The sequence below is a fragment of the Syngnathus scovelli genome, chromosome 19 (genome assembly GCF_024217435.2).
Source record: "Syngnathus scovelli strain Florida chromosome 19, RoL_Ssco_1.2, whole genome shotgun sequence".
Classification (NCBI taxonomy): Eukaryota; Metazoa; Chordata; class Actinopteri; order Syngnathiformes; family Syngnathidae; genus Syngnathus; species Syngnathus scovelli.
Window position 1 is genome coordinate 2,228,641 of NC_090865.1, and position 23,419 is coordinate 2,252,059.

At 47.0% G+C, this 23,419-nt stretch overlaps 2 protein-coding genes across 3 annotated transcripts; one reads left to right on the plus strand and one right to left on the minus strand.

The window, feature by feature from the left end:
- Positions 1-24: 24 nt before the first annotated feature.
- On the minus strand, positions 25-10,725 carry tax1bp1a (Tax1 (human T-cell leukemia virus type I) binding protein 1a). Its single transcript, XM_049750571.2, has 18 exons — positions 10,587-10,725; positions 9,692-9,905; positions 8,209-8,311; positions 7,649-7,839; positions 7,409-7,564; positions 5,691-5,839; positions 5,381-5,471; positions 5,132-5,317; positions 4,804-5,055; positions 4,549-4,740; positions 4,404-4,476; positions 3,586-3,995; positions 2,627-2,653; positions 2,423-2,551; positions 1,840-2,026; positions 1,560-1,765; positions 1,308-1,390; positions 25-1,222 (listed from the first exon to the last, which is right to left on the minus strand). Exons 2-18 carry the CDS (start codon positions 9,878-9,880, stop codon positions 1,012-1,014), a joined length of 2,835 nt encoding a protein of 944 aa, XP_049606528.1. The 5' UTR covers positions 9,881-9,905; positions 10,587-10,725; the 3' UTR covers positions 25-1,011.
- On the plus strand, positions 10,659-22,350 carry hibadha (3-hydroxyisobutyrate dehydrogenase a). Of its 2 annotated transcripts, none has more exons than XM_049750608.1 (8): positions 10,659-10,807; positions 12,040-12,200; positions 12,342-12,451; positions 12,538-12,659; positions 18,169-18,302; positions 18,434-18,510; positions 21,045-21,201; positions 21,618-22,350. In XM_049750608.1, exons 2-8 carry the CDS (start codon positions 12,045-12,047, stop codon positions 21,774-21,776), a joined length of 915 nt encoding a protein of 304 aa, XP_049606565.1. In that variant the 5' UTR covers positions 10,659-10,807; positions 12,040-12,044; the 3' UTR covers positions 21,777-22,350. The 2 variants fall into 2 exon arrangements, with proteins under 2 accessions (XP_049606565.1, XP_049606564.1); XM_049750607.1 differs by lacking the exon at positions 10,659-10,807 and adding an exon at positions 10,959-11,113.
- Positions 22,351-23,419: the final 1,069 nt, after the last annotated feature.

Sequence of the window (23,419 nt, forward strand, 5' to 3'; positions counted from 1 at the left end):
AAAAAAAAAATGAAATCACACGCGCCTGGCTAAGTTCATTTATTCATTAAGATTTTTGTCATTCACACAGATAAATACACACACACTGGCCTGGTGATTGGTGTGCAATTTTTAAAGCCTGAATAAACAACACCGTCAGGTAATGACAGAAAACGATATGAAGCCACTATTCGCTGTCTTTGATATCCAGATTAAGGTCCATGTACTACAACTATGTCTTGGTCTTTTTTTTTTTTTCTTTTGTCACTTTAGGCTTAAGCTGGATATCAAAAATATGGAATAAAAGCTCAAATGTTCTCCCATTCAGTGTCTTTTTCCAGCTTCCTACCACCTGAACATAAAGCAGAAAAGTGCATGGCAGTCGTCCATGTGACCAAACCGAGGGCGGTAACAGTACACATCACACACATATTTCTATATGTACATTACATTCAGAATATTTTTTTTTATGGCAGATACTTTGATTTGGAATTTTTAACCTTTGATTTTTTTTATCCCCTCTTTCCTGAAGAAAAGCAGCGTTCTGGTTTGGAAGCGATAAAGTCTGTCAACACCTCACTTGAAATGTGTATTTTTTTCTTTTTTTTACAGCCAATAGTTTTTATAATTAAACAATTTTGAACACATACCAGTAATATCCACATGCACAACCAAAGGTGCTTCAGAGAAACAAAGATGAGCTTTATAACGTAAAGGATAAAGTGGAAGCAAAGCTTATTGTGTCTTGGAGTATGAGAAGCTGTTTGAGATTTTATTGCATATCCTTGATAAGCAAGCTACTAGTGCAAGACACTAGTTGGGTCTGGTAGGCTAGCTCAGAATTTAACCGGTTAACTGCCATTAAGTGTAAAATGTGTACTGAAAACGGGGATGTCGAGGATACGGAATAAGCGCTCAAATAGCTTCGACATAACCTGTAACCTGCAAATAGTGCCGATGATTGTACACTTAACGACATAGCCGAACCTCTGACGAAGGTCGCGATGGGAATCGGAGGAAGGGGGCGGGGCATCACTCAATCTGATCAAAGTTGAGCACGTGGCCGTCGAAGTGTGTGAGGACGTGCCTCTCGAAGAGTTGCTGCTGGCAGTCGAGGGGGAACTGCTCGGAGCAGACGGGGCACACCTTCCAGTGGCTCTCCACGTGCTGCTCGAAGCTGCTCTGCTCAAAGTGCGGCGGGAAGATCACCTCGCACAGCGGGCAGCGCTTGTGACTGTCGCCGCTGTTGCAACGCCGGGTGACGAGGACAAGCGGGATTGAGTTTCAATGTGGACAGGTGGGACCGGTCATACAAATGTGTCAACTACCTGGAGTCAAAGCAGAAGCCTCTTCTTGTTTCAGCAGGTCGGCTGGACTGATGGTCACAAGATGGCTGAGCCCCGTCGCCGGCCTACAACACACACAGCGAGACCAACCATGGAAGACTCCATGACCAAAACAGGTAGAGCAAAACACAACCTAATAAAACATTTAAATGCCAAAAGGAGTTTATAATTGCGTAGAAATGCCACGGGATGGCGCTAAAGCATCAACGCCATACTTCAAATGGATGTTCTTACGTTCTGAGGTTCCTCGGGTGGGTTCTCCGGGGGGCTGGTGCTGCGTGAAGGCTGGATGCAGACCACCTCTCTGTCCCAACCTGGCGCCGCCAGGCCGGGGTTCGGATTTGTAGGGGAGATCGGAGGGGCGCAGGGAGTGGCGCAAGGTGGGGCCTCGGGTGGAGGGCGGCTCAGTTGCTCTGGAGTTAGCGAGACATCTTCCTGATCTAGAAATAAAGGTCAACAAATAAATTACTGATGATCTAGCCTTGGGTAGTGAACCGCTAGCATGATGCCACACCTTGTGTGGGGTCAGTGGCGTATGGGTTGCCAAACTGCAGCTCCGCGGGCCTCTGTGGTACCAATGGGGGCGGCGAGGGGTCCTGGGGGTAAGGCAGCGGGTACCGCAGCACCATGGGCCGCCTAACCTCAGCCCCTTCATCGCGGGCGTCCTGCTCCCTTTGCCGACTCAGGAGGAGATGCAATTCCTGCCAAGGGAGAAATTGACTCTGCCAAAGAACATCAAGCGGTCCCAACTTTCATTTCCTTCGACACCGTTGCTGCCCTTTGTGATAATATGTGACGTGCTAGCATTAGTAGCCTACTCATTACTGTAATAGGTGTCACACTTGGGCTTTCCCCTCCTCGCCGACCTTGCTGGATGACTTCATTAGTGCTCTGTTAGCAGGTTTAACATTTAAACCAGGGTTGGGAAGGTGAAACAGACACGCCGCCTGGCATTTGCATGAAACAATGGCACCGGGAAAAGTAAGTAGAGATTAATTAGTGGGGGGAGGACAGGGGAGAGGATGATGTGACTAAAGAGCACATGCTCAAAAAAAAAAAAAAAACCTCAAGAAAGTCCATTCCTTGCACAGGCCTACCTCATCTAGTCGCTCCTCACGTTTCAACTCCATCTCCTCGCTGATCCGCTCTGCCATCTGCCGCCAAACCTCAGCCCCTTCATCGCGGGCGTCCTGTCCCCTTTGCCGACTCAGGATGAGATGCAATTCCTGCCAAGGGAGAAAATTCATTTAGCCAAAGAAGGTCAAGCGGTCAAAACTTTCATTTCCGTCGACTCCCATCACCTCGCTGATCCGCTCTGCCATCTGCACCTTAAAACAAACAGAGAACAGGAAGTTAATAACTCGCAAAAGTGCATTTTAGTGCAGCTTTTAATTCATCTTGGGAGTGAGAGCGCCTGCAGGGAACCCGAAAGCAAACAATCCCTGATAACAGAAGTTTCATTGTTGATCTGCTATTGATCTCGGGCCGCCGAGAAACAGGATGGCAGTAAATCTGGGAGACACTGTGGGATAGTCCCATCGTCTCTCATTTCATCCCATTACTAAGATTCCAAATCCCCTCGGCTTCTCTCTCTGCTTCATGTCTGTCTGTCCGGCCCACTTTCCTAACTCTTGACTTGTGTTTGCTTTTTCCGCTCCCCCCCCGCCCCAATTCTCTTTCATCTCCTTTGGTGCACCCCCTCCCCCCCCTCCTCTCTGAGGGATTTATGGTGCAGCATTAGAGGGTGAAGTTCAGGTGGGGAGTCAGCAGTACCGACTGTCTGTCTGTCTCTCTGTGCCTGATGTAAACAGTCGTAAAACATGGCGGTCGGCGGGCGCCCCCCCCTCAGTTGGCCATTAAGCGACGCACAGGACACACTAGGCCCTCAACTCAGACAGGAGGTCCGATCAAAGACGGGGGTGTTGGGGTGGGGGCTTTTGCTTAGAGCGCCGATAAACAGGCCCGCTCTTAAGTCGTTATAGTCACGTTAACTCGGGCCGTTAAGGTGCAAGGTGTTCAGGTCGTGAAAAACAGGCTCATTTGAACCTTTGAGACCTCAAACTTAAAATGGAGGCTTTTAACTAGTATTGACAAAGCCATTTTTTTTTTTTCCCCCCTCTGTGTACACTCACCAAATCTCAATTAGGTACAAAAGCAAGCCAACGAGATCCGACAGAGCAAAAATGCTCCGTTTTGATTGACGATGTCAGCGCGGCTTACGTGTTTTAATTTCGTGGTTAAGTTTGGCAGTGGTGCTCACTCTAAATCGCTCCTCCTCATTGGCCAGACGTTGTTTGAGCGTCTCATTGATGGCGCACTGCTCCTTCCACTTCTCCTCCATCAACGCAAGCTCCTCCTCCACGGAGTTGCTGTGTTCCCCCTGGGCCGTTTCTTCTTCTTCTTCCCCTCTTCTCCTCTCCCCCTCCTCCTCCTGCTGGGCCACGGCGTTCCCCTCGCTGCCCGCCCACTTTGTCTGGACCTCCACCCAGCTCGTCAGCCGCAGGCTGTCCTCCCTCCTCTCCTCTTCCAGGTCCGCCTCAACGCTCCCCATTGACTTTGCGGTCTGCTTCTCCTCAGTCTCTGTGCTGCTGTGTGTACATTCCAGGTTTTCCAGCTCAGAGCTGATTGTCAAGGTAGAGGCCTCTTGGAGGGCTCCTGCGGCAATACTTCCTGCAAAAAAAAAATCCGGTGACGTGTCAATCAAATGTATCAATTAATAGTAATTTATTTGTCATGCTTTTTTTTAGCCTTGCAGTTTAAACATATTACAAAAACAACTTGCGACTTCAATTCCTCTTAACCAACACACAACAACAGCCTAATTTTTTTTCACATTGTTTGGCGTATAATAAAAAAAAAAGAGCCAACTGGAAGGCCGCCATTGAACAAATTGCACTGCCAAGTGTCAGACACAAGTTGTAATTTATCAGCACGTTGGAAGCTTTTGACACAAGGTATTCGCTTTCAAGCGGGTTACATATTTCCGAGGTTGCCTTACTTGACCTGCGAGAAGATTTTATATTGTTGAACATTTCAATTGTGAATGTATTAAGGATTGTTTGTATGCGTTTATCATACCTGCAGTGGGTGAATCGGGGCTTGGGGTCAGAGGCTCCAAGACCGTCTCGGTCGACGCATTTCTCTTGTGCTCCTGCGCGGAGGAAAGCGTATGCAAATATGCAGCTGCGTAACGTCTTTCTGGTTCCGCCGCGCGATCACTCACCGCGTGCGACTCGCTCGTGTTCAGTTTGGCCACCTGCCTGCGGAGCCGCTGGCACTCGCGGTATTTTTCCTTATAGTGCTCGGCGGCCATGTGGAGGCGCAGCTTCAGTTCCTCCACCTCCCTCTGCAGCTCGGCTTCCACCTCGGAGACGATCAGTACGCTGGGTGCCAGCTCTCCGTTGGTCCCGACGCTCTGAAATGTCAAATATTTAAAAACGGAATGTACAATGAACTAGAGAAATTGTGATTTACAGACCACGTCTCTGTGCGCAGAGCTCTTCATGCGGTCCAGTTGGCTTTCCATACGCTGGCACTCGGCCTGCGCTTCAGCCAGACTGGCGCGGAGCTTGTCGGCCTCCAGCCGGGCACGATACAGTTCGCTCATGGAGTGGTCCCGGGCGCTGGCTGAGTCGCGAAGCTCCGAGGCCAGCAAGGCCGCTTGCTGGCGGGACGCGGCCAGCTGCTCCTCGGCCTGACGGAGTTGTTCGCGTAGACGTGTCAGCTCGGCCTGCAGAGAGAAGCAAGGTAATCATAGTAAGTTCTGTTTTTTTTTTTTTTACATCTGTTATCATCTCGCATATGACCTTGTCCATTTTGAGTGTGAGCAACTCTTTCTCCAAACTGTCCCGCTGGGCCACACAGCTCCTCAGCCTCTCCAGCTCCTCCTGGAACTGAGCGATGGTCACCTCCCGGTTGAGCTCCACGGCCTTCAGCATCTGCAGCTCGGCGCTCAGCTTGGTGTTCTCCAGCTCAGTGCTGCGCAGATGGGCCTGCACGAGTGCTCATCAAAAGCTCAGAAGGACAACTCTTTGAGGTGGGGGTTTCTCTCTCACCTTGTAGCGCTCCCTCTCGTCTTTCTCGTTCTTGAGCTGGCTGTCCAGGTTGTCTCGTTCCGCCGTCAGCTTCTTCTGACGGTCACGCAGGCTAAAGAGGTAATTAGAGTCGAGGGCCAAAGTGAAGATGGACCTCGCAAACCATCTGGCACAGAGCACTCGTTTGAAAATATCGCCTTCAATGACAAGCCTACTTCCCACGTGTTTCATTTGATTAAAAGGCAGTGACAAAAGCTTCAACACCTTCATTCAACACTCCCTCAGAAAGGAATGATGATTGATGGACACTTACGCGCGTCCCGTCACTCACCAGTCCATCTCCGTCTCTTTCTGCAGGGCTCTCTGACTGACTCCCAGCAGGTCCTCCTCAAGCTGGCGCACTCGATCCGTCGCCTCCGTCAGCCTCCTCCTCACCTCCTCGCGCTCCTCTGACATGCACTGGGACGAGCGCAGGAGCTCCTGAGATGTTGAGAGAATACATCAAAATCGGTGGCATCGTTCAGCAGGCCGAAGGTAAATCACACAAAATGCCAACGAGTGAATGACAGATGGTTAGCGCTATGTTGCGCTGTGTGGTAAATGACAGAATGTCAGTTTCCGTCACGTGGTGGATCTTCTCAGGACGTGTTTGAACGTGTGCATCAATCAGTAGCAAAGAGCAGTAAATCAAGAGAAACTAAAATCCGTTGTCACCAAATGAGAGCACTTCCACATCCTCAATTGTAATTTATTTACACCTCAGGCATGCACACGCATAGTTGTGCTAGTTAAGGACAAAAGAAAGGACTGGAACATCTAAAGTGGACATGCACACAGTTCATGCCTGGAGGCCATCGCTCTTATGGGCTTGGCTTTGAAAATCATTGTATGATTTTTTTTTTTTTTATGGCTGCTGTTTGGGAAGCACTTTAGCAGTTCATAAAGACCTTATAAAAAGTGTAGTCATAAAATTAGCAGGCGAAAAAATGTACTTAGCATCTCGTGTAAAACTCAAAAGGATATTTTCATCAGGAATGCCTACTGTAAAATAAATGTGTGTGTGTGTGTGTTACCCCATAATTTAGTTTGCCCTTCATAAAAAGTGCAACAACAAATATCTAACTCAAAGCAGTTTGCTAACTTTGGACCTGCACCAGTTATCGCCGCTAGAGGGCGTTAGCACACAAGACTCCAACACGTGATAATAAAATTATGATTCTATCTTCCAGCCAAACCACTTTGTCAAATTTGCCATTAACACTAATAGTAATCACAAAACAGTTTATGAGTTTGACAGTATAAATTTTAAAATATTTCTTCTACATACTTTTAACGGTCAATTTAGTAAATAGGCATTTCAATTTACCATTTGAAAGTGAAACACAAACATGCGGCAACAAACGGCGAGAAAGCCATCGCGTGACTAAGGGGTGTTTGTCCCTCAGCTCGGGCCTGGCGGTTTTGTGGACTACCCTCCTCTCATTCCACACATGGCCGAAAAGGCTTTGCGAGCATAATGAGCGTTTGCCTAAGTGTGTTTGTGTGTGCGTTGGGTCGCCCACTGGACCTGGATGTGCACGTTTGACGTCATGTTTGTTAACTCTGCGGTTGCGATGGCATCGTCGCCTGACGCCAGATGCCCGGGAAATCGGAGTCGCCATTTCGTTCCAGCCCAGTGAGCCGGGTCGTTAAAGCCGCAGACAAAGACCGTGCACACACACACACACACAGAGTTAAACAGACGCACACATGCTGTAGCTAACTGTGTGTCTCTTGAGCTTGGATGCAGATTATTCCGAAATCTGCTTGCCTTTGAAGAGTTCAGACCTGTGATCACTGGTGAGAAACCGGCTCGGGCAATATAATGTGTGTGTGTGTACACACACGTACGCCTAAAAAAAAGTATTCCACTTCGTCACCTTCGTTCCTGCATAGGCCTTCTTGTTTGCGAAATATTTACAGCAGTTGTGCAAAAAGATAATGACTTTCCTTCCTCTCTGTTTGTAGTTAAAAAAAAAAGATTAAGCTACAGCAATTGAAATATCTGACCTGGTTGTGCGTACGCAGCAGGCAACACGTCTCCCTCTCCTGCTCCCGCTCCCGGGAAAGTCGTTTCTGCTCTTCCTGGAGCTGCTGCTTTTCCTCCTGGAGGAGCCTCATGGCCTGCAGGAGCTCCCTGCGCTCCTGCTGCGCCTCCTCCACCCGCTGCCAAATAAATCATAACATATCATTTTATTGTATGCCACTTTGTGGTGTGTGTGCTCAAGAATGGATCAAAAAAATTCACACCTCCAGCAGGCCAGTCTTGGTGGTGACCACCAGTATGTCAGAATTGCTGTCATCTTCACTGACAGTCAGCAGTTCCTCGTTGGGTGTGGCTGACCTGAACTGGAATGGTGTGCTGGCCCCTCTTATGTCACCGCCATGTGTCACGTAACAGAACTGGTAAAATTCCCCATCCGACTTGGGAACGTAATAACCTGGAAGATAGAACAATGGACGTCATTTCAGGCCTCCCACACTTTGAACGGTGGAGATGTTAAGTGCAGGAAATCCGTCTGCAAACTACTTTTAACTGACTAGTGACACACCGCAGCATGCGCTCATATTTTCATTGTGTAATATTGGACCGTTCCAGGGACAGTAAAACTAGTTTGCAGGCCCTTCCCGCGTGCGTGTGTGTGTGTGTGTGTGGTTTCAGAGGCGCTTCGGTCCCAGGCCGACATTTGCGGTTATGTTTCCTTATTAAATAAAAGTGCTGCTTTTTATACGCGTCATAAATTTGTGAAGTTACTTCAGAAAAGCCCAAGTCGGCACACACTGGCTGAAATTGTGTGTGGATTGTGTACCTTGAAAGACCACAGTCCTGTGCACCGTACTTCCTGGTTCATATTTTTCAGGCATGGGGGACCACAGGAAGGTGTAGTAATCCCGAGCTGTGCTCCAGCCAACCTGAGGACACGTGCAAAAGCATGCATGGAGGCGTGAGTTGTGAGGTGAGTCAGCATTGCTCAGGGTGAATGTCAAATTTTTATTTCTGTAAGCAGATGATGAACCTCAACTTCCTCCTTTGTCATAAACCTGTTGCTCCAAAACACACGTGCCGTAATTGTGGCACGGCTGATAACCTTTATTAAATATGAAGAAAAAATGTAGCAATACAGGAGTTTGCCACTTGGACGGCAGTTAGTTGCTATGCAAGTGAAACATGTCACGAAATGTCTGACGGCAGCCAAACCTATGAAAGCGTTGGAGCTTCACACGTCGCTCAGAAACTCAAAATCTAAAGTTATTAACTGCGACAAAGAAAAGCAGCTATCTTGGCCCACCATGGCCTCCCGCCAGCTCGGCTTGCCCGCTCACGCGTGTTTGCGGAACGGCGAAGAGACATAAATAATTTTGCTAATTGCAGAGTGAAGGTGACTGACGTTGGCTTTGGTATGGTGCGGCATTCCGAGCACAGCAGTGATGTTATAAAGTAATCATAGGCACGGTGACTATCAATCATTCCGGCAAGGTGTGAGCGAACAGCGCGATGACACCTAAATTATACTCTAGCGTGGCGGGTTTCTCCCTGCTCACCCAACAAACATGCCACGACCAAAATCCTCCACGGGGCTTTTTAGACAGCTGTTGGGCTTTGTCACATTTCAACTAAATCAACATTTAAACAGACAAATGTATTAAAGGCTTTATGGGGGGGGGGGGGGGGGGAATTACTTGAAGACAAAAGTTGACAAATGTGTACAAACGCTGCTGGTGTTTACAGTCAATATACACATGTAGGGAGGTTATGACCACTTTCCGCCACTAGGAGGCATCGGTGCACAACTGAATTAAAGCAAAGTGAGTTTGCAGTGAGTCATCCCTGTATCCTGGCAGCTTCCACTCTCTCTCTTTCTCACTGAAACAGGCGTGAATTGTATAATGCTGAATGTTGTGCGGAATGCACAGACAACACCCAGATCCAATAGAATTGCGTAAGAGCACAGACTTTAGACGTATTCTCCAACATGAGGACCTAACCATCAAACGCCTTTAATTAGCACGGATTACGACGAGCCATTTTCCAATCGACTTTTTCCAAATAAACTTCCAACAACTTTATGCTGTTTTAATTGAGCCGGTTGATTTGAAGTCGACGTCTTACAACGACAATAAAATGTTTGGCTTTTGACTTTACGGGGACGTTTCATTTCTTACTTTGCATTTCCTGTTAATTGGGGCTTAGATTGTATAGTATAGTAAACGGGAGGGTGGCGAGGAGGAAATAGAGACAGGATTGAAAAACACAAAGATGTTGTGGGTCAACATTTGGTCATTTGATTTTACCTTAAAGATGCCAACCCAGTCTTTAGGGTGAGGTGTGATGTAAGGGGTGAGAGTGTAGCAACACTCTAGAGGTGCCTGAGGCAGGAAACTTTTGCCAACATTCTGGAAGATGACATGGGCAAAGTTGGACGTCTCCATGATACTGACGCTGCTGCCAGGTGAGGTATCCACCACCTGGAACGAGGACATTGTATCTGCCGCTCACTTCATTTGTCTGTGAAGGAAACAAAGCAAAAGACCAGGGTGAATATCAACTATGGCTTTCACCTTCATAACCAGCCCTCCTGAAGAAACTACGATTTGACCCCAAATGAAAGCAAGTTGGACATGGCTGCTTCTATAAAATCTGCACATCAAAAACAACACATCAAAAACAAAGGTACACATGATGTCATGCACATTATTGTACAAGATAAAAGGACAGTTGCTTTATTATATACTCAAGACGGTTGCACTGATTAACTGAGTGTTTTTCCAAAGCATAATTCATGACAAATTTATAAAATGCACGCAGTATCGACATGTTGATATTTGCTCCTGTCATCTTCAGAATCATTAGAATGCAAGAAGTACACGTATAAACAAAAAGCTGAGGTAAACAAATGCGAAGTTACAATCCTCATTTGCTGCAAGACCTAGTACCCAATCCAAAAACCTTGTTATTGTGGCTATGCACACTGCAATACGTGTGCTCAACTTTGGAGGATAATCCGATCTTGACAAAGTACGCAAGCGTCTCATCGTTGCTAAGCAGCTAACGTTAGCCTGGGAACAGGCCATGTCGTGTCAAGTCATTATCTTGCAAAACATTGCACTCGTGACGAGGCATGCACACAGAGAATAGCTCAACCGACAACATCACGGCTGCCAAAACGGCTGCAAAATTAAACAGTACCCATTTTAAAGAACTCCGAGTGTGAAAATAGGGATTAATTTGCACGTAGATCGTTGTTTTGGCCCCTGTCCTGTCTGCGATGTTGTGAAGGCGCAGACGATGATGATGATGCGCCGCTTCCTGAAAGCAAATCACTGACAACTTCCGGGGATGAGGAGGCGACTACGGATGCTGAGCCTGAAAAGAGATTGATAAAAACGAACAAAAGCATGAAGCAAAAGGTATTTCTTCATTTCGATCCACCCTAAAAAAGATTAAATAAATTAATGTGAGGATTACGCACGTTAGAAGAGCGCATATCCATGAAAACAAAGGATATCCCGCCTTGGCTCATTTCTATTGGCTAACATGAAAATCCTCCAACTGCAATTGGTTGATTTAGCTGTCAATCATTCGAGACGGCTGAACACCGGCGTGTTAGCTGTCAATCTATGCAGACTGTTGAGGTCAAGGAGAGAAAAGCATGGCAGCTTTGTTGAGAGGTTGTCGAATTCTTTTGCAAAAGTGGAATGTCAGCCCAACCTTTGGTAACGTATCCACCCATATTGTTATATTATTTTATTTTCCCCGTCTCAATATTTTTGTATGTTTGCACAAAGAGAATGCGCACTTACCTGACTTCTGCAGCATGGTAGCCAAAGCTAGCTGTGTTAGCAGATTGAAGTCATAAGTTGATCACCTGCTCTGTGCATTTGACATGCAATAAATGCAACATTAAATGATTTTATTTGTATGCAATTTCAATTGTTAATGCTAGCAGCTAGTCATAACATGCAAGGTCTTATAACAGCATCTTTTCATCAACAGCTGGAATTTTCCATTCTTGCAACACCACAAATGATATATACATAGTCCTTCCCTAAAATGCACGGTTAATTTTCTAATCAAGCCTATATAAGACAACAAAATGAACCAGTACTTGGCACGATTTTTTATTTGCAGCAATCACTGCTTATTGTTTTTTTTTTTTTCTCTATCAGAACTGTATCATTTGTAACCCTTGCTGCCTAATTAATGCCAATGTGATAAACTTTCTTTACTACGGTTTGGCAGATTTAAGGTAGTCTTAACATTTGCAGTTAAAGCCTTATTGTTGTCTAGTTGGTCCACTGCCAGTGTTTAGTATTGTTAACCTGCCAGGACTTTGGCTGAGCCTGAACTGTTTAACAGCCTGGCCACAATTCCCAAAAGCTGTCTGCAAGTGACCTGCAGACAATATTCTGCACAATATTTCCATAGAAATATTTTTATTATGATATTTCATCTGATTGTCATTGCACATGCAGTGTTTTATTTATCACCAGTCTTGCAACAGGCTGAATCACACTTAGCGTTTTATCGCTTAGCTTCTCACAACTTTATTACCGCCTGCTACTGGACTGGACTGCACTCCTCCTTGGACTTTCAAGTCAACAAAATGAAATCTGTCCCCATTTGTTCCCTCTCAATTCAGCATCAATGCGGTCTATGGCCTCAAAAACACCCATCGGGTTTATCGGTTTGGGAAACATGGGGACTCCCATGGCCAAGAACCTGCTGAAAAATGGCTACCCCGTTATTGCTACTGATGTCTTTCCCGAGTCCTGCAAGGAGCTGCGGGATGTGGGTGCCCAGGTAACACGCTTCAAGACGACACATGTCATATTTGTTCATGATTTGTTAGGGTCATAATTTGGTGGCTCTGTAATGAAATGCTGCAATTCACTAAAAGCTGTCCTAAATCAACTTTATTCATAAATGTATTTATTTTAATAGGTAGTGGACTCCCCTGCGGAAGTTGCTGAGAAAGCAGACCGCATTTTCACCATGCTACCATCCAGTCCAAATGTTATCGAAGTTTACACGGGCCCCAATGGCATTCTGAAGTAAGTTTTCAACCGTGATTTGAATGCAACACAAGGAAAAAGAACCTTTGAAGTGTTCTGTAAAAATCTGTGTGGTTTATCATTAGGAAGGTAAAGAAGGGAACCCTTTTGATTGACTCTTCCACCATCGACCCCGCCGTCTCGAAAGAGATGGCCTTAGCCGCTGAGAAGATGGGCGCCGTGTTCATGGATGCACCCGTGTCAGGAGGTAAAATATTTTGCACTACCACAAAGTATGTTTGTAGCTACCCTTTCTTTTTATAGCATCAAATGTCCTCAATTTTAAAGTCTCGTTCCCATTTGAACTTTGGATATTAAAGAGCCCGGCTTTATTTCTCGCTTAACAAGCTGCTCTGCTGTTAAACATAAAGGAATAAAAGTAAAGAAGAATCCAATTGCAGCAAACGCACTGACCCCATTGCCAAGTTCCTGACCCGTTCTTTGTCAGTTTAAACCATGGGACCTTTTGGGTTAATACCACAACATGGGTTGTAATTACCGAGCCAGTCAGGTGCCATCTCAAGCTTTTACTGCTGCATTTGACCGAGAGGTTTTTTGAGGCAAGATTGAACTTTTAAGTCCTCATTATGTCGCTGCTGTCTGCTCGTGATGGCTTCTTGACAGAGCACAGGATCGCCAGTCGCTCTTAATGGGCCCAGCCTTGCCGGAGAAGTCCCGCATCAGAGCTTTTTTTTCATGTTGATGGAGCAGTAATGGCGGGTATCCCGTGTTCGTGCCTTTCAAGTCAGATAAAGAGTCATAAAGAGGGGAAAAGCTTCCCTCACATGGAGTAGAGGAGAGGAAAGGAGATAAGACGAGAAGGAGTTAAACTGTCCGTCACGTCGGGGCTGGTTTGGACTGGCGGGCAAATTTGGATTCCGGAGTGGTGGTCTGCCATTCGGGGGACCGGTAGCTGACTTTCGATTGCGCAATGGCAAATTAATCACGACACACTCTGCTGCCCTTACAAACAGAGACTGGGCCGATGGCATGTTTACCAGCTGGCGTCTGCAGCGAGTGAGTGAGTGGAGATCAGAGCTTTAAGCCAGATACTCTCCCTTAACACACACGCTGTTTACATACGGCAGACAGCGAACAGTGTGTGTGTGTGTGTGTGTGTGTGTGTACTCCTCTGTGAAGGTTGTGCTTCTCCTCCTGTCTCCCAAATAAGCCTCTTTTACTAGCCTGAGATGACCAATGATTGACCCTCGACGATGACTCGCTACGCCAAACATCTTCTTCTTGTTAGCATACTATTTAGCAATTAGCAAAGGAATTCATGGAAAAAAAAAATCTGTGGCCCGTGTGTTGATTGTGTTCATGCACAACTGAAGTGAGATTTTTCACGGTTGTTTCTCAAATGGGAAATTGTCAATGTAAAGGATAACGAATGAATGTGCTCTGCTCTTACCAGGAGATGGCACCCTACCCAAATAGCAATAAAAACTGGGCTCTGTGACAAATTGGCCTTCTTCACAGTTTGAAACATTTCACAACAAACACAGCACCGCTGTGAGTGACACACTTATGATTCTTCTTTACTTTCTCGCGCTCTCTAATTCGACATTAGGGCAGCTAATCAAAGGAGAGGTGGAACCGTGGTAGAAATCACAAAGAGACTTTGGACAGTACTTTGTGTTCCAGCATGTCTGTGCTGCAAAAATTCATGCAAATGAAGCTGAAGTTTGGTCTGCCCTCCCTCACACAGTTGTAAAATGCAGCGCTGATCCACAACAAAACAAAGTCTGATGTCACAAAAGTAGGGTGTTGGCACACAACATGCAAAAATAGACCTTTTGGCTAGCAAGTGGCAGGGTTGTTAGCAGTAATGAGCCAGAATGCCTGCCTTGCGTTGCTTGGTGTCTATTTGCCCACGGTGGTGGTGTGCCACATTGCTAACGCATGACTCCTTTAAAAAAAGGACCCCGAAAAACTTTCATTGTGTTTTTTCCCAAGCTGCAAATGAAAGTGGGAATAGGCAATCGGGCTGATGCCGCTCATTTGTGAGCTCTTAAAGTCTAAAGACTAACAGCACATTTTTCAAACCAAGGTTGTGTCTTTCGTTAATCTTGAGAGTCAAATTTCGGGTACATTTAGAAACGGCAGAATTTGTTCCTCAGAGACACAAAAGAACATTATCAAACTATCTCCAGTCCAATAAACTGAAATTTTGATTTTATGCAATTTCTCATTCGATGTCGAACTACTTGCTTTTGAAAAATTAGCTGCTCAGTGATCATAAAAGTAACAGGAGATCACTCAGGCCAGGTTAATCCAGTCTGAGAATGGGATTAATGAGACGATGAGTCCCGAAGGCCGGTTCGCGGGAAGGGGGCGGTGTCTCAGTTCCAGTCTGTCATTTTGATGGCTAACCAGGACTAGCGAGACAGCGGCCCAAAGACTAGATTAGCATAACAAGCCTCCCATTGACGGGTTGTACTGACACACTCGGGGGTAGCATCGATACAAGGGGGGGGGGGATGCTGATGGGAGGGCGTCACTGGAGCTCGTGCTCCAGATGGAGGTAGACCCAGCAGCTGTGGACTGGCTCTCACTTCCCCGATGTCATCTGTCGTGTACGTTTGTGCGTGCCCGTGTGTGTTTGCGTGCACCCGGACAAAGAGTCAGCTGGTGAATGAGTCATATTAAGCAACTCTGTCCGTCAAACGTAACTCCGGTGTCACTCACGGAATTAGCATGGTGTCATTTGAAGGACAGTTGCGATCAGCGTCATTAAAACGTTTGTGTATCGGGTGCCTGCAGCCTAATTGAGCGCCATTATTAGCTGGCACTTTTTTCCTAAATGAGCCTCATCGGGCGAGAGAAAGGATTGATTGCGGATTTCTCCTTCGCACTCCGTTGTCTTGTCACCTACCATTGACCAGCGTCCCCCTCGCGGAATTGAATGCTTACTGATGGTGATGATGGTAATGATGGCGATGATTATTAAAGTGGTGGTCAATAGGGCTTTGCAAACGTCGCCCCTTCGAGCTATAAGATCCCGAAAATAGACACTGCTCGTGTATGATTCGCTTCTCATGGTTTCGCAGGAATTACGATAAAGAGTTTCTTGTGAACACGAATGAAGTTGGCAGATAATGTGTAACTTTTTTATACGTCTGTGTGATTTTGGCCAGCTCATTCATTCCCTTGTACGGTTTCACTGAATTTACTCGATATCCGTTATGGTTTTAATGGCGCCTCGTCGGGTTTTTAATTTGTTTGAGAAAGAAATCTTCCCGTGGGTGTAATTAGAATGGCCGACCACATGTTGTGGCCTCTGAATATTCGAACCCCTGCTGGCTTTGACTGCAGGCAGTCGACTCCCATTGATAGATTCCAAACTTAGCTGGGAAAACTTGCTTGCAAATAAGGTTGCATTTGTTTCCAGCAAGGAAAATCAAGTTGCGGCGTGAAATGTGTTCGACAGCGGTTCCGTGAAAGTTGCTAGCTGTCTATGAGATGATTCATTGTTTTTGTTTTGAGTTGTGAGCAAACATTTCTGTCACATGGAAGTCCATTCATTAGCTTAATGCTAACACACAATGGGAAACGCCTTAAACAGGCTAACTAAACTAGCATAGTTGGATCTTTTCAACGTAAGAACATTGCCGTTCTTCAAAAGGAGCTTTGAGTGTAAAATCTTAATAAGGCCATGTGGATTGCATTGGTTGTTTGTTTTGTTTGGTGTCATGAAAATGGCGCTTCCTTACAAACCGACTTAACCGACGTTGCCTTCTCTGATGTGTCGCTTTACCTCCGCAACGTTTCAGCCCTCTGACGTTAATGTTTAATGACGTGCTGCGAAGCATCTGCCCTAATAATGTTTGATCGACTGCTTGTTAACTTTTGCTGCGGGAGCGGCTCGGATGAAGGCGAGACTGGGCCGGCCGCATGTGAGCACGTCGCAGCGCCTGCCCATCTGTCATACAGCAGCACGAAGCAGCCAATTTCCATTAAACTCTCAAGATATATGCACCTTTTCCACTCGCCGTGATTCTTCTGTGGGCAAAAAAAAAATTGCTGCCACTTTGGATTCCAGGCTAGCGGAGCTAATATTGGAGAGATGGACAATCAATGGACATGGTCAGATGACATCACGAGAAGGGACACGTGCTATCTCTAACGAAAGTATTTGAGATCCCCTAACTAGAATAAGTGGAGGAAAATTAATGAATGAGTGAGTGGCATTACAGTAGACCCCCCCCCCCCCACACACACACACACACACACACATCTTGTCTCCCCCTAGGGGGCGTTGTGTAGTTGCGCACCGCTAACGATCCCCGACTGTCACTCCCGCTGGGATGGATGAGCCGGTGCACCCAGCGCTCATTAGGATTCCTCTTTAATCCGTCTCTGACAGAACTGGCCCGAGAACGGGACGTCCCTCTGCACACGCCGACCGATGCATATGTGCATAATCTACGCCGTGAGAGTGTATCGTCCCGCATGGACGCCGTGTAAAGACATGACGCACACACACACGGGTGAACTTTAGTGTATGCACGTTGGACTGAGTCACCGATACTCCCACACACACAAGCATGCGCGTTACGATAATGATTTTTTTTTTTTTTTTTTGTGGCGGGGATCTTCCATCATTCCAGCATGACCACTGCTTATAGAAATCCTCTACACATCATAAGAGCTTATTAGGGTGATTAGTTAATTTGAGGGAAGGAGTGTTGGGAGGTAAGACGAGGAAGATCGTTATTCTCCACTGGTGTCTCCTCTTTTCGCTCTTGCTTTCCCTTTGGTGAGTTGTATTGATCAGCACATCAAGTGTGTTATCAATAATTGCCTCTTTAGTTGTCCACAAAAGCGTGATCTTTGCTAATTAAGCAGCAGTTGTCGCACTGCCCTTTCCAAGTGTACCGCTGGAAACAAATCGACTTCAAGGCTTGTTCTCATCCTCTCCCTGATGCCATGTGATTTTTTTCCCCCCCCTCTTTCTCTCTTGACCTCATTTTCATATCATGTGACCTATCCTTGAGTTTAGTTTGGCCAATCCCCGTTTAATTATTAACATTGCCATTATTAGGTGTTCAGTATTAAAAGACCTTTCATTACAGTTTCACGACCCCCCAAAGAGATTCCTCTCGACTTCCCTTTTTGGAAAGCTAAAAGTGCAAACGTGCATGATTCAGCAAGCCATTTTTGGCTCCTCTGTTTGTGTGTTTATAGAAGCATTTAAGAGGTGATCTGAAAAGATGTTATTTTTCCCCATTAAGGACTCTGCAGAGGCGGGAGGGGACGTCGGGGTGGGGGCTGTTTTTGCCTCCCACAACATGGCACGCTCCTTAAGCCATCAGGCATGGGGAGGGATGCCTAATTGAACATGATAAAGTGTAAAGTTAATTACCCCTCACGCATGTCACTGATAGCCCCAAGAGGAGGGGCAGCCTCAGGCACAGCTGCTGTCTTGTGTGTGTGTGTGTGTGTGTGTGTATGTGTGAGAGAAAGGGCGGTAGGACAAAAGGCAAGAAATCCCACGAGGGTTGTGCAGTGGATGATTGCAACAATCGGCTTTTAAAGATGCGTCTGTCCCTCTGGTGCTCCGGCTACTTAACACGCCGGTCCCGCCGTGGCTGGAACGCAAGCGGAAAGCGCAACGCCGACCTTTTGAGAAACAGTCAAGTGGCCGATGTAGTAAGCATATGTTTAGCACATGGATTGAAGATAACTTGATCACCTCGGTTAACTCTCATGTTCAGGTGTCGGGGCTGCCAGCCTGGCTAAGCTGACCTTCATGGTGGGTGGCGCCAAGGAGGAGTACAACGCCGCGCAGGAACTGCTCACCTGCATGGGAGCCAACGTTATCTACTGCGGACAAGTTGGCACTGGACAGGTAAAAAAGAAACACTGCCAGTGGCGCGCAAAGGGGTGGCCAAGGGGGGGGGACGTCCTCCCCAGGCATCCACTTAAGTATCAACAAGTTTCTAATCAATTGACATTTCCTCTTTCCTAATCCTCCGAAAGGCTGCAAAGATCTGCAACAACATGCTGCTGGCCATCGGCATGATCGGAACGGCCGAGACCATGAACCTCGGCATCAGGTATGCTCATTCCAAACCTTCCGAGTCGACAGTATACCCGTGCTAGTATTTACTGCTTCTCTCTCGGATTTCGAAACGTTGAGTTTACGAACGTGCAAAGGAGGTCAGCGTGGCCCTCAAGGATCTGTTAAAAAGATGGATGGATGGAGGGGGTGGAGTCCCCCCCCCCCCGCTTCTGATTTACATCTGCTGATTGAGCTCTCACCAAGATCCTGTCGGTGGACACCACTTAAATCCGATGATATTATAATACATATTTCCCCTGTCAGGCTACTTCCTCAGCTCAAAGTGTTAATATTCTTTTTTTTTGATGACTTAAATGCCACCGTGAACCTAGTTTGGACGCAATGAGTGTGCGCACGGGCCGAGTGCAGCTGTGCCGGCCGGCCCGGTGTGACTGATTTATCGTTGCTGAGACAGAAGAGGAAAATTGGCATGAGGCCTCGCACATAAATCCCCCCTCGCTCGCCCACTGAAATATGGACGGCATTAAAAGAGCAACATGGATTTACTCATGGCAGCATTGCACAAACACACGTTGCCGCATTATATGCCGACACGCTCAAGTCTGTGACTTTTACCAAATGACTATGCAAATTATGATAATGTCCAAAAAGTATTTTTTTTTTTAAGGTTGGACCCACGGTAATACACACGCACTGTGACATTCCAAAATGTTATCGACTCGGCTAATAAAGCCGGCCTTTCTAAAAAACAAGTGTGCCGTCTTACCTGTCCATATGGGGACGAGCACACCATTTCCTTTCTCGCACACATCGTTCTTTTCATGAAGCTAATTTGTTGATCTCAGATGGAGGCTCGGCCCGTCTCCACCCGAGCATGACGTTCTCGGAGCGCAAGGAAACGCAGCGCATGACAATTATAGGCGCACACACACACGCCTTTTTCCTCCTTCTCCTTCCTCATCCCTATTTGTGTTGGCTCCTTATTTTATTCTGTCCTTTTAATCCCTTCTGCTCTCCTTTGCCTCATTTGTGCCTGCTGTAATTTCTGCATGCAGTCAAGCAGTCAGTAAGGGGGGGGGGGGGTGAGTGGGGGTTGGTTAAGACTGCACAGAAAGAATAGCAAAAGTGGCCAGACTGTGATTTTTTTTTTTTCCCCAATCATGAAGATGAAGCAGAGGATTTATATCTTGCGTACACACTTAGACTCCTGCAGGTGATTTGAAAAGGTCGTGACACCAGACTTGCCATTTTTAGCAACGAGGAATTAAATCTTCCTCTCATTGCCGCCCGAGCGAATTGATTAGCGCTTCTAAATGCGCTTGTTGCCTCTATAAATGAAACGGTTCAAGCTCGTGTGCGCGCTCATTACCTCTTTAGCGTAATAACAAACAGGAGTCGGGCTCTGTTGCGGCGTGGCATGAGGATGAGGAGCTAATTGCAGTGCTGCAAATCAACTTCACCCGCTAGCGCGTAAACACGCTCGCATCTCCGTCGGCACGTATCTCTCATCGGCGTTAGCAACACGTTTGCGCCTGCGACTACGCGTGACAATCTCGTTAAAGCGTGACATGTCGCTTCGGCCACGCAAATTACCGCAGGGAAACCCAACACCTCCGTAGCGCTGGCTAACAACCGTTTGAGCGGTAACGCGCGGCAGTGCCACGGGAGCGGGAGGGGGAGATTTCATTGATTTATCGTTAACAGAGGACAACAGCTCGCCGTCAACGTCCCCGCTCGTCGGAACAAATGATCCGTGCGCTCCGACGCGCTTTATTGTGCTCCCGGCCCGTAACCTTTTCAGCTGCTGACCCAGAACACAAGGAGGGGCCGCCATGTATTTGGGGGAGGGGGGGGGGTGATGTCAAACATATGTCCCCTCGAGTCCTCAGACGGGACACGTCAGCGCAGGAGATGAGGAGGAGCGCGGCTGGAAAAGCCATCAGAGCTCGGCTGATGCGGCATTTCCAAAACCGAGGAGGCCGAGACGTGGAGAGCGTGTCAATGTCCTTAATTACTTAGTAGACGGCTAGTAAAAAGCTAGCCATGGCTCGGCTGTAAGAAGCTATGATGGTTTAACGGTCAGGTTGAGAGCAGAGCCCGCTTACGACGGCCAGCTCGACGTGGCCGGCCGGCTCCACGAGCGACAGACGCCGCAGTTACACCCTCTCCGCCGTCACGCTCGGCACGGCGTCACGCTCGGCGCCAACTCGCATGCATAATGCTGCAGCCGGCAGGAGGGGGGGGGGGGGGGGGGAGAGGAGTGACAGTGAGGTTTATGGCTCCCCAGTGCGACTTAAACCACTTCACCTCCTCCTCTTCCACTTTTTGCTTCATGAAAGAGGATTGATAAAGGATGGACGTGGCGCTCAACATCAATACTGCATTAGGCGGCATTACAAAGCCTTCAGCCATTAACGCTGAGGAATGGCGGCAGCCGGCCGCAAGGTTCAACGGGGGTCATCCGCTGCCCCGCACCCATTTGTCTCCATGTTTTACTTGCACCCTGCTTCATAGATTTTATGTATACCAGAATCGCTTCTTTTGAAATATATATCTCGTCCCTTTTAGGCTGGGTTTGGACCCCAAGCTTCTGGCCAAGATCCTCAACATGTCCTCGGGTCGCTGCTGGTCCAGCGACTCGTATAATCCCGTCCCCGGTGTCATGGAGGGAGTCCCTTCTGCCAACAACTATCAGGGAGGCTTTGGAACGACACTCATGGCCAAGGTACAAAGCGCTAGCTTCAAAATGTGATAGAAGATCGTTTTAAAAATGAGCAGACTGTCCCTTTAAACGTGTTTAAGGTGTGCGGCAGGGGTAGCGTTCTGCCTCGTGTGCGATTTATTGTGTTACATTTCATTTTATTGCCATTTTACTTGGTTTTACTACCCAGCTCATTGGTGAAGCTCTCGCTATATAGCGCGACGACACCGCTATGGTGAGTCCACATGTATGAGGTCCGCTACCTCAATCACAGTCACCAGCTGACACATTTAGAGCTTTAACACGTCTGCTCGCTCGGTCCGTTTGATGGTCCATATGCCCCTTTTGCGGTCCAGTTGTCGAGCTGCCGTATCTAGAACATGTATACCTATGCATGTCAATGCAGGAAAAGCTTATTCTTCTGTTTAAACGCTATCCAGGATCTCGGCTTGGCCCAAAACACAGCCACCAACACCAAGACGTCCATTCCTCTCGGTTCACTCGCTCACCAGATCTACAGAGTTATGGCATCCCGCGGCTACGCCAACAAGGACTTCTCGTCCGTCTTCCAGTTCCTGCGGGAGGAGGAAGGACAGTGAGCACAAGACACACACACAAAAGTACAACCTTACACTCAACCCCCAACAATCCTCAGGATAGTCGACATGGTACAGTCCAGTTTACCCTCGTTGTCCTTAAATGGTTTTTTTTTGGATACCAAAGTTACCAATGGGTGCATAATTTTCCTCAGGATGATCGTAACAATTGTTGGTTTAGGTCGTGACTTCAAACTAGGCGTCATTAAGCGAACGGAACTGATCCTTGTGAAATCTTTAGCTGTTACCTTTTGCACTTTGAGCACTCTGTACAACGCTCAGGGGAGTGTTTGATGTTACACAAACTACTTGAATTTATTTCTATGCCACTGGAGTATTTTTCCACTGTCTCAGTTGTACACCGAAAATATTTTTTCCCGTGGTCTGTTTTGAATTTTAATTTAAGGCATGAGCAAGGAACGGTTCGTTCATGGCTGCCTTCAGCAAATGTACATAGTGTATATTTTGTTTTGTTGTGGTATTTAGAAAACTGTTGAAGACTTGTTGTCTGAAAAATGGTCGACATTTTGTCTTTACACTGTGGACCTAAAATGTTCATTAAAATGTCGTCTGTGCACTTTCTTTTGTTGGTGTAATATTGCTTGCCCATCTAAATTGGTGCTTTCTTACCTGTCTGTCTCTCTATCATTACAATGGAATGAGGGAGGAGAAAAAAAATGCGTTTTTGTTTTACTGAACTTTTGTTTTTGCTTTGTTGCGACTCTCAAACGTAGACTGTGGCTATAGTCGACGGTTGCGTCATTGACTCATTGGATCGCTGTTCACAATAATGGCCGACTGGTGAAAATCCCCCTCGCTTAATTCTCAAATGAATGCTTTAAATAGTCTGCTCTACAAATAAGACAATAGCTTTGAGTCTAGAGATTCATTCGCCTCTTGTCTGGCCTGCTGAATTAGGCAGCTGATTCATATTCGGCCTGCTTAAATTTGCCTGTTTTATAGCCGGCGGTTTCCTCATTAAAGGGCAGATGAAAGCAGGCCGTAAAGGCGTCGCGGCGAGACTAACTTGAGCGCTGACGTCGGAAGGGGACGCGACCGAGACCCGAGCCGCAAGACCTCACCCGCAGAGACAGGCGCACCGCACTGTATTGTGTCGGCAATTGGGCACAAATACAGTCTGATGTGTCTTATTGTATAGTATCGAGTACTCGTCGAGTCAGCTGATATCATCCACTGATACTTAAGGCAAAAAATATATATAAGTCCTCCTGGACAGTAGCTGGTGCTGTAATATGGCAGTTTGACACTTTATTCACTTTTTAGCTCGAACATTTTAAGACTGAATTTAATGATCTACTTGGTCACCGGCCCCTCCCCTAATTGCTGCCTCAGCTTTAAAAGCCCGCTGCTATGATAAATACCCAAAGTGACTTTCTTCATTATTTCCCCATGATTACTGTTGTTGGATCCTCTTTGCTGCTTAACGTCTTGTTCTTTAAAAGCAATCAGAGCAGCGGGGGGTCATGCTGCACGGCCAGCCGGGGGTGGGCGGGGGTTGTTAGCTCCTTATAGCATCCGAGTGATTCATGCCAAAAGCACCCAAAGTGACATGTAGCTAAATTAGCTGCTGGAAACTCGCAGCTATAATAGCTTGCCCAGCAGCGCATAACAAGCCCCTCACTGTA

What these genes read in the sequence shown, in the direction of transcription:
- tax1bp1a (XM_049750571.2), bottom strand. Translation starts at nt 9,880, where the DNA reads ATGTCCTCGTTCCAGGTGGTGGATACCTCACCTGGCAGCAGCGTCAGT. An exon ending in CAGGACTGTGGTCTTTCAAG is followed by an intron (nt 7,840 to 8,208) that starts GTACACAATCCA and finishes TCTATCTTCCAG; the next exon opens with GTTATTACGTTCCCAAGTCG. An exon ending in TGGCAGAGCGGATCAGCGAG is followed by an intron (nt 2,552 to 2,626) that starts GTGATGGGAGTC and finishes CTCCCTTGGCAG; the next exon opens with GAATTGCATCTCATCCTGAG.
- hibadha (XM_049750607.1), top strand. Translation starts at nt 11,050, where the DNA reads ATGGCAGCTTTGTTGAGAGGTTGTCGAATTCTTTTGCAAAAGTGGAAT. An exon ending in TGCGGGATGTGGGTGCCCAG is followed by an intron (nt 12,201 to 12,341) that starts GTAACACGCTTC and finishes TTATTTTAATAG; the next exon opens with GTAGTGGACTCCCCTGCGGA. An exon ending in GGCCCCAATGGCATTCTGAA is followed by an intron (nt 12,452 to 12,537) that starts GTAAGTTTTCAA and finishes GTTTATCATTAG; the next exon opens with GAAGGTAAAGAAGGGAACCC.